Raw genomic sequence first — 10867 nt, 5'->3', positions numbered from 1 at the left:
GAGCCGCTATTTCCTGGAGAAGGCCCCTAAATTATCTTCACGAGCCTGAGTGACCCCGTTTCCAGACCCACTACTTCTCAGAAAAATTCTGACAGCGTCGGGAATCGAACCCGGACCTCGGGACCTGTAGCCAGTAACGCTGACCATTAGACCACCGAGGCGGTAACCGGCAAGAAGTATCAGTTAGTAATTAGTGGTCTTAGTCAATGCCCTAGTACGCAGGAAACGTTTTAAACATTTCTTCAGACTCTCGCAAGGTCACCATGCCTTAAAGTTGTAATATGAACATACAGGTAAAAAAAGGTAAATTTGTTCCTGTGCTTAACCAATTCAGCACTATGCCATGAAGATATATGGGGGAATGTATAGATCCAGGTTTTCTTGACCTCGGCATTATGTGGAGGTGAGCGGTAAGCTTCACACCTCGGCCGCTTAACCCCCGGAGAAAGAGGCCCCGGTCCCCATTGGATATGAGGCTGGGTGGGCCTCAGAATCGGACTGAAGAGAAAATTCTTGGCCTTACAGAGACTCCGACCCCTCGGTCGACACAATTTTCAGATATGCCTCAGATATGAAATTGCGTATGGTGTGTTAGCTAGCCCTGACATGTGTAATTTCTATTTTATTGTGAGGACAGAACTAGCCTTGTTTTACACAAAAGAAGATAATGCTTTTTAACGAGACGGTATATTTTTCAAAGTATGTTTGCCCAGAATTTCCGAATCTTGTAGCAAATGGCGGTAGTGTCCCTCACACCTCAGAAATTCAAATATCCGCCATAACAGTGTTACCAGGATAGGACATAAAGTATTTGAATACTGAAATTTTGCTATTTTTACGAATAAGTCGTCAAATTGTGCAAATGTTATTAGAAGGAGAAAATGCTCCGCTACACACACACACACACACACATATGATGATGATGATGATAATGATGATGATGATGATGATGATGTACCCTTGTCTGGGTAGTATAAAATAATGGGAGAGGCTAAAGATAAGCTTTCCACCTGAGATACCGGAATAAATTGCAAGTTTCGCAGATATCAAAAGCTCTCATCGTGATAAGGTCAGTGATTATTACGAGTAAAATATACACAAAAATCGATAATAGGTCTTGCGCGCAATTCTTCTGCGCAGTACCTCTATCTGAATGGCGTTAGGAACACCTGCCTTGCTCGTAGACACCAAAATTGAAGGGAACATATTGCAACCTCGGAGCAAGCTAGAGTACATACTTCTTTCGGCGCTACTGAATATTCCAAAACAAAGTATGCTCACAGAATTACTGGGTTTCTGGACTTCATCCATCGTCCGGTATTCTATAAAATAGAAGACACGACGTTTCGGAAACTGGATCTGTGTCTGTCCTCAGATGACGGGGAATNACACGACGTTTCGGAAACTGGATCTGTTTCTGTCCTCAGATGAGGGGGGAAGACACCTACTCAGTTGGGCTTCTTAGAAAGAGCTAATCACAACCCCTGTCAGATTTACACACATATTTCAACATGTAAGACTAAGTTACTTCAGCGGGAGATAAGAAGAAACCATAAAATAAAAAATGTGATAGAGCACGCATATACCTCCTTTTCTATTTTAGTTCCAAATATGTGCGTGTTTTATCATAATTTTTATTGCATATTTTATTGTTACCTCCCGCCGAATTAGTTTGGTCTCAAGTGATTAAATAGCTATGTAAATCTGACATTGGTTGTCCAGTAATTGAGGTTAGTTCTTTCTAAGGGACCCAACTGAGTGTCTTCCCCCCTCACCTGATGATGGAAACATATTCAGTTTCCTTAACGTCGTGTTTTCTGTTTTCTAGAATACTGGACGATGGGAAAAATCCAGTAATTTTGTAATTCTGTGTTATACACCATCGTCAAAACCCTTCTACAAAGTATGCTGTTATGTACGAGATATCTGGAACTGTTTTGAGACGTAGTTTCCGCGGGGATGGTGTAGAAATATGCTTTAGACTGTATTTGGTATGTCCAAAATTTAATGAGCAGAGCTGTGTCTGTGTAGTGTTAACTTGCCTTAGGAGGCCAGAACAACGAAGGAAATATATTACAGTTTTCATAATTTCCTCTACATTACGAATGTCTTTCAGATCAGTACTAGTCTTGTCTCTGGCAACTTCGGTTAATTTTATCCCACTGTGTTAGGTTACATAATTAATATTCGGAAATATCTGTAATCAACAAATCTATTTTCATGACCTGTGTTTCGCACTTTTTACAGTCTTAGAACAAGGGTTTCATTGTCGAATAAAGCTACATACGTTAGATTCTAAATACATAACGAACAGTGTTGATTTTCTGCATTTTTCTTCCCGGTTATATCAGTTTGTCCCCGAACTGAATGGGAGCACGCGGTAGCGTTGTTGGTTGAGACACTGTGCTACAAGCCAGGTCACGATTTCGATTCTCTATGAGGTCATTGAAATTTTTGTTTTACCTAATCCTTCCAGCCGCACTATGGCCCTGGGGCTGATTCAGCCTCTAACAGAATTGAGTACCAGGAATCTTCCTGGGGGGTAAAGGGCTGCCGGAGCGTAAGGCTGACCTTACCGCCATTTGTGTACTGATTGTCTAGAAAATGTTGGATTCTCGACTTCTCACAACTCTATGGGTCTCCACGGCCTGTTACAGGGGAAACTTTACCTTTTTTTACCCAAACTGAATAGCGTGCTTTTATTAAAAATTAATTATCCTTGTAAATATGTACATAGGTTCGTGACGAAGGTTAATCCAGTTATGGACGTTTTGGACACGACTAACTGTCCCATATTTGTATGTTTTTATTTGCTTTTTATTTTATCGTCCGGAGATAATGGCTAGCTCTATTGATTTGACCCAACTGAGTATGCCTTTTATCTGAGGACGGGGGCATAGCTCAATCTCCGAAATTATTTTTTTCAGATAAAAGAAAGGTGATAAGTAATGTCCAAAAACTGAATCATTTATGTAGCTGGTGCAGTGTCCATTATGATCAAGATAACTGACAGAGTATAGTAGAAACGTGCAACCTCCTGCGGTCACAGGGTCAAGTGTCAGTTTTCAAGAGCCGAACAAAACACCCTGACGTTAACATACGTAAGCACAATAGATCACTGTAGGTCGCGGTGCAAGGGCCGAGAGGGCCCACCCCTTGTACATTCATTAACATACTTGGGCACACTCAAATTATCAGCCATTATTCCCAGACTTAATTGTTCATTAGTTTATCTTCGACACAATATTCCGTCTTTCTTCATCATCAAGAGACAGCTAACACTGAAAAACATGACACAAAGACAATACACGATTGACACTGGTTACTTTACTTTCAGAAGGAAAAGGTGGTTATTCCGCAGACAACTACTGGCCGCTTATTGTACAAGTTGTGTTGCATAAAAGTTGATTAACTGTTTCACATATGCCTGATGGACCTCAGACTTCCATTATACCGAAATAAATATTTCATAAAATTATATATAAACTCCTGAACATGGCACAATAACAAAATCCGTCGAAGCGGCCTTCTGTTTTGAAGAAAACTGTAAATTCGCGTTTGATCCTCCAGTGCGTTTTGCGTCAGTTTCCTGAAGATAACATCTATGCAGCTCTAAAAACTTGCTTTTATCCTTGCGCCCTTGTGGGAACTGTACTTTCCGTGTTCTTTTCCATTCTTTTTAACAAGATCATAAAGAAAGCTTTTGTCAATTAAGTTTCTTCAAAACATTACAAAATTAATTGAAACTGTTCCTTCAGTATGCCTAATCCTCCTGAAATGTTAACATAAATAAAAATATCCAAAGGCGTTGTAAATAAAGGCAAAATGAAATATTATTAAATCCTTCCTTCAAAACTATTTATTGTTCTTAAAAGAAACTGCACACACATGTGACAGAATACTGATCTCTTCTTCCATTCAACAGTTGTGTTTAAGAATTTATATGCGCTGAATATTCAACGACAGAAAGTCACGTCTTTACCGTATCTATATAATTAAATAGGTGTCTTTTACAGGCCACTTCATTATAATGTAAGAAAAAGTTCAAGTATTATACGTACGCGCTGCTGACACGGGGTCCCTTGACAGGTTCTTCAGTCACACATTCATGCGAATGCCAAAAGCAAAAGCCGCGCCTTGCCTCAGACGGTTAGTCACCAGCTTCCCATTCTACAGGTCTGAATCAACACCAGATCAAGGAACGTGGGATTTATGGTGGACGAATTAGAAATGGGGTCGGTTTTTTCTATGTATTTCGGTTTCTCCTGCCCATTCTCATCAATCATCCAGTGTTGGTACAATGCGCCCACTAGTGGCCGACGTACCAAGTGAAATCAGACTCACCCCACCCCACAAAAAATTAAAGAAAAGAAAACAGAAGACATACTGAAGAAAGCAGTCTTCTTGGATGAGGCGCCTTGTAGATATTGTGTTAACCGGCTCGACATTAGTCTGTTAGCACCTGCTCACGTTGGTTCCTCGCACGCGGATTTTCTTTATTCGTCTACCCTGAACATGGAGGCGATACGTTCCTCCAAACCGTCGTTTAACACAAGATCTACAGGGTGCCACATCCCAGAAGACTGCTTTCTTCATAGTCACCGCCGTGAACACCTCAAATCTTACATATATACAGAAGGCATATTGTTTATGAGAGATATTGATTCGCATGAAACAGTGACGTACCTAAACGACACATCTCCTTTGATTGCAAGAATATCCAATGACGGACTTCATGTTCTCCTGTTTCAGTTAAATCCTCAACATACGGTCCCAACTTTAGATGACAATGGTTTCGTCTTGTGGGAAAGGTAACTATTCTACATACAATACGAGACTATAAGCGACGCGTTTCCATCTCCCTGCCGAATACGTATCTAAAGTTTCGTAATTTTCTTCTGTGCCTCTAGGCGAATTCCGGGATATACTAACATCGTCACTCCCAAGCGCCTCCAAGCAAACGTCTCAGAATCTTACGATGCAAACAAACAGAGCATTATAATTGTATTCGTGGTTCTAAATATTTTGATAATTGTGGGTATCACCACATAGTTTATACGTTGGTTTCCAAACAGGAATTTCTGATTCACACAAAACACGTTGCTCTGAATACATTTATCATGAAACGTAATGTGATATGACGCCAGAAAGCCGGATAATGACATCAGAGAAGACGTTCATTGTTAGCCAACGACTCGTAAATACATTCTTACGGCAACGAATACGCAAGCAAAAATCGAATAACTTCCGTTGATATGCAACGGCGCTGTAAACACGCCTTCCCAACAATAGAAAGGCTGTGTTTTCTGCGTGGTTCGTGCAAAGTAGTTATAAAGAAAAATTCAGTTGAAAAGAGGTGAGTTCAGTTTCGAGACGCCAGACTGCATGGATATTCGCTTGGAAGCACATGAGTGGAATTCAGTCGAGTCTTCGGGATTGGCAGTTGCAGAATAATGGCAAGAAAGGGAATTAGGCGGCGCAAAGAAGACTTCATGTGTGATTTGAAGTTTTAGTGAATTTTCAACCTCAGAAGGACTAGGATCAGGCATTAATTGCTCAGCTGTATGTAACTCTGTCTGCCTAACATCACATTCAATAACTGAGAGAAGAAGTTCCTCCACCTATTCAAAATTGTGTGAGAATTTGCAAGAAGATCGCCATTCTCATCCTTCACTAAATTACTTCTAAGGTGGTAACCCCTCTTACAGTCATTTATTCCTCTATACAGGTCTCTAATATTCTCGTTCTTACTGTTCATTGCAAGCTCATCAATTTTGTCTTTCAGATATTTCCTCTTTCTGTTCCTGAAATGCCTGCTGGTTTTGCGTCTTTTTTTTTTAGATTATCCATGTTTATTTCGCTTGGATCCTGTAACCTTTGCAATTCGGTTTGTTTTCTTTGGTCTAGTAATTTTGAGCATCCTTCATCGAACCATGGCTTATGCTTCTTCGATTTATGATAACCTGGACTCTCTTTGGCAGAAATGTTTATATTTCCTCTAATAGTTTCCCAAGCTTTATTAACATCCACCTCAGTGTCCAAGTTTTCCAAAGCCGCAGACCTGTTTGAGATTTCAACACGATACTGCTCTTTACCCTCTACCTCGTTTACTTTCTTGAGACTGAAATGTCCCTTAACAATTTTCCTAAATAGACAAATGGCTATTATTGAGTTCTTCCCCTAACAGTTTATTTAGTACGTGTAATTCCTGCAGTCCCTATTACAGAACATACAGCTGAAATCGTTTAATTTTAACAGTTGCTATTTGCGTTCACAGCCGCGCCATATTAGGCTACCTGGTGAACCAGTATGGGAAGGATGAGTCGTTGTATCCTACTGAGCCCAAGAAGCGCGCCATTGTGGATCAGAGGCTCTACTTCGATGCCGGAACCCTTCACACCAGGAATGCTCATTACATGGTACTATTATGGCGCGTACAGACTAGCGAGCTGTTGCATGTAACGTAACGGTTACTGTAACCACATTGTGTTAGTGTGGACGCCTTCCGAACCACGCTCGCGAACGTACTTCGAGCCCGTTCTGTAACACTACCGGCGAGCCACTGCCTTGTCGGTCTTTCTGCAAACACAAAGGGACTCGCAGTAGGCTCGTGGACGCCACAATCGCTTGCTCGTAAATGTGTACGTTTCCTCCGAGCCAGGAGTAGCGTTGCGAATCGCTGTGTCTTCATGGCGAGCTCACCACGAACACTATGGATCGAGTCGCTCGCAGCTGGTTACATGACGACTATGGACGTACCGTCCATACGAAGACGTGGTTACAGTAACCGTTACGTTACATGCAACAGCTCGCTAGTGTGTACCCGGCCTTAGGTGCATTTAAGTCTGCTCTTTCTGGGATATTTTCCTTAACGGTATTACTGAATATAATTGTGGAGGACTCTTCTTAACACGGCAATATACCTTCGGCTTCCACAAATTCTGGGGAATATCTTGACTAGCAAAACGATTATTGGCCCATTAAAACAAGATTCTGCACTAAGGATTTGGTTAATAGTTGTTACTCATAAATTTTGTATATTTTATGCTGTAACGTATAATGAGTCCTAGCAGATATCGTGAAAGTCGATACCAAGTGGTGCCATCGTAACAAATGAACTAAGTTAGGGAAACACGAAAAATGGCCTCCTGAAACATCACTTGAATTTGTGTCGAATTAAATCTAGAAAATTTTGTTCCATGTTGATTACAAACGGTGAAATATGTTAATTATACAGGATTAATTCGAATATATCGCAGTATGTAGTACTTATCTTTTATGTAGACATTTGTTTAAATATGTTTTCTGCGGAGTAAGACGTAGTTTTACAAACACTGTTTTCATGAAAATAAGGCTCATCTTTATATCGTCTTACAGAGACACGATAATTCACCATGAGATTTGCTGTATGCAGATCTAGAAAGCGGATATCTGTAGCCATATCTCAAATAATGAACATACTGCTGACAGAAGCAAAATAATTTCAACATAACCGCCATATGAAATGGATTTTAAGTTTCGGTAAAAATGAAGGCGATCTATTTATGTACAGTATAGCTTCTATTTATGTGTGTTAATAAATATAAAATCCGGTCTAGAAAACCGAAATTAACGGCCATGGGGATCCGTTACGCTGACCACGTGACGTCCTCTTTCCGCAAAAGTTGGCGCTAAACTTTGCCGACAAGCGGAGGTCGCTTGTGGACTAAAATCACGGAGTTTCTTTTAATAAATATAAAATGTGAATGTAAAGTGGAAATAATTGCCCTTTCATAAGTTAAACGAGTATGCATCGCAGTCTAAAAATTACACCATTCTAGGATGATTTCATAGGCTACATACGTTCCTTTTTTTTTTCTTCAGGAGCCAGTTTTCTTCTTCGGTGAAGCACCCAAGCCGGAGAAATTAGAAAAGATTAATGAAGCTCTCGGCTACCTGAATTTGTTCCTAGAGGGTCAGGACTGGGTCGCTGGAGACAACATTACAATCGCAGACATTTGCCTTGTCGTATCTGTTTCGAACTCAGAGGTAAGTAAGTGGTTTTCCTTTCCATGTCAGATATGCCTTCTTTAAAAATCGCTGTACAACCAACTATAGATACGTATATTACAAATAAAATTATACCGTAATATATTGTTCCTGTCAATACTGTGTGAAAACGGAGGGGGGGGGGCGGTTTCTGTGTTTCCTTTTCCATAAAGAGTATGCGCTTGAGCAGGAAGTCACATCTGTCTGCATGTTTCACCTCCTAATCAAATGACTGGATTCAAATTTAATTTGTTGAAGTGCTTATACTAAAGTTTTGGAAGGAATTTAATTGCAATTCATATTGTCCTGATGTAAATTCTACTTTACATGAAGCTAAAATTTAATTGTATCGGCTTTCCAAGAAACGGTTAACTCTTCAAGAATGTGTACATAATGTGAACTAGCGTCTTCATTAAGGCCTACAGCCTTTGTCTGAAAAACATTTCCCAATATTATGAATACTTGACGAAAGAAAAGAAATTAATAATTTCAGAATTTATGTAATCTGAACAGTTTTGTAATAACATATTTGTTATGGGAGAACTGACTACTGACATTCATTTGTTGAAGAAAATACATAATTGCTTATCGTTCTCAGAAAGACATTTTAAAAATTCAACTATACTATGCCCTACTACGTACTTAGTGTATGTGTAATATAAGGGAAAATCAATATATACCGGGCTACACGGGGTCACATCCCAGAATACATTACTTTTATAGTCACCATTATAAGAAGCTTGAATCCAACAATACACAGAAAACCTTGGTTCGACATTTAAGTAGTACTCCATATGAATACTGATAGGCTATAGCAAACAAAAATATATTTAAATAAAACTACGAGTATAGAAAATCAGCACTCAAAGTTCAGAAATTATGTTCACGGTTGCACGTCTTTTGTTGTTCCTGGGAGTTGCTGACAGTAGACATTTTTATGGGGGGAAGAATGGAGAAAAAACTGACTTGGACTCGAACCCGTGCATGTAAGTTTAGAATTTGGACAATTTTCCTGGATTTTCCTTGAAAAATTAAAATTTCTTGCATTAATCACTTTTCCGTCGCGACGTTTCGGAGAAGAAACGTGGGACGAACGGACAGATAGACTACCGGATATTTAGTTATTATATAAATGGAATATAAAAGAATATATACAGGCAACTAGAATACTAATGGAAACTCGGATACTCAAATCATACATAGACAACAGAACGTACATGTGGCAATATAGAAGACACAATTGACATTATACAAATAAAACAGAGAAAGAAGGAAAATATTTGAACACATTAGGAAATGTACAGAACTATTAGCCTTATTTTGGACTCTATCCATCGTCTGGTATATATAAGCATGCACCATCGTAAGAATCCTTTCAAGTCTATTTGTGTAACCGGTATGAACCCGATATATACCCTTCTCTTAGCATACACCATCGTCAGAATCCTTTCAGGACATTAGGAAATATTATACATAATTAGTAAAGACAGATTACACATTAATGACACATTTATCGGTACTTATAAACCGATATTTGAAACACTACGCCAGGTAGCAGCACACACGCTCCAATACCCTAAATAAAACATAACCAGTTCCACAACACACTCAATAACATCAACTGCACACTTGATATACAACATACATACCAAAAATTAAATATATATTTAGCCGCATTAACAAGGCACAACATAAAGATATGCCATGAAGAGAAAATGCTAACATGATATATCATTGCACATTACGATTACAATATGCAATATGCGGCACAGAAGGAAAAACTACATTGACTTCATTTAAAAACATTGTAAATACGGAGACACCGATCGGAATAGCGCGGAAGGCAGTTTCCTCGAATTTCAATGTACCTGATGATGGCTAATAATGCTGAAACATGTAGTGTAGTGACGAATTTTAAAAGGATTAAATTTTAAAACTTTATTTTGTTGGATACTGGATGATAAACAACTGAAAATAAATTCTAATAATACTTCCAACAAAATTTTTGACGCTTTCAGTATAGGTTATATACACTTACATGTATGCAGTGTGTATGTGATTATTTTTCCACCAATCCTTACAACCATTTTAACAATTTTCTTCTAATACCATCTGAAATAACATAATTTCTACCTTACTACTACATGGCAAAATATTTTGAAAATATTTATATGCCAGAACATGCAACTATAGTAGTGTTCTCTTTTATTTCATAGGCAATTGGAGCTGACATCTCCGTGTTCCCTAATCTTGTTGCCTGGTATGAAAAGATGAAAACAGAACTCGAGGACTATGAAGAGATCAATCAGACTGGGGCGAATGTTCTTGGCGAAATGTTTCGCAGTAAACTTACTTGAACATTTCCGTTCAGTTTGTCATATACAGAGTTTTATGTAAAAGACACAAGTTATTTTCGTCCTTGAAATCTGCAATTTTAATGTATACATTTTTATTAGACTTATAAGAACCATATTATTTTCTGCGTTCTCATATTTAAACTCGGCGTATAATCTTATTCCCCTGACGTCACTTACACCAAAAGCAAGAAATTTTGTGACATTTTTAAGAAACGTGAAGCAACTGAATATTTCAGTATCAATTTGCATCTCCAAATCTTTAGTTCCAGAAGAGGAGTTAAAACCCAAGCGACACACTACGGCGATCTTTGAAAATATATATAAAACTTATAAGGTCACAGATTGTTCAAAGCCGACAAAATGCAATATAAACAGAACTCTTGATTTTATAAATGACATTTCTCAATAATCCGAAAGGTGTCCGGCTACAAGTATCCAAACAAGGAATTCCGATAGGCCGCGCCATAGCTTAAGCGGCTAGT

The 10867-nt window shown here is 38.8% G+C and overlaps 1 protein-coding gene across 1 annotated transcript in view; it reads left to right on the top strand.

Moving 5' to 3' along the window:
* LOC111870197 (glutathione S-transferase D7) overlaps positions 1 to 10858 on the top strand; it is a 16118-nt gene extending 5260 nt beyond the window's left edge. Inside the window, exons 3-6 of the mRNA XM_033753705.1 lie at positions 4753 to 4811; positions 6278 to 6419; positions 7864 to 8028; positions 10245 to 10858. Of these exons, the coding sequence (XP_033609596.1) occupies positions 4753 to 4811; positions 6278 to 6419; positions 7864 to 8028; positions 10245 to 10385 (507 nt within the window). The 3' untranslated portion in view covers positions 10386 to 10858. The remainder of the gene's footprint in view (positions 1 to 4752; positions 4812 to 6277; positions 6420 to 7863; positions 8029 to 10244) is intronic.
* Positions 10859 to 10867: the final 9 nt, after the last annotated feature.

This window comes from Cryptotermes secundus, unplaced genomic scaffold, assembly GCF_002891405.2.
Source record: "Cryptotermes secundus unplaced genomic scaffold, Csec_1.0 scaffold779, whole genome shotgun sequence".
Lineage (NCBI taxonomy): Eukaryota > Metazoa > Arthropoda > Insecta > Blattodea > Kalotermitidae > Cryptotermes > Cryptotermes secundus.
This window is presented reverse-complemented; position numbering and strand designations above follow the sequence as displayed.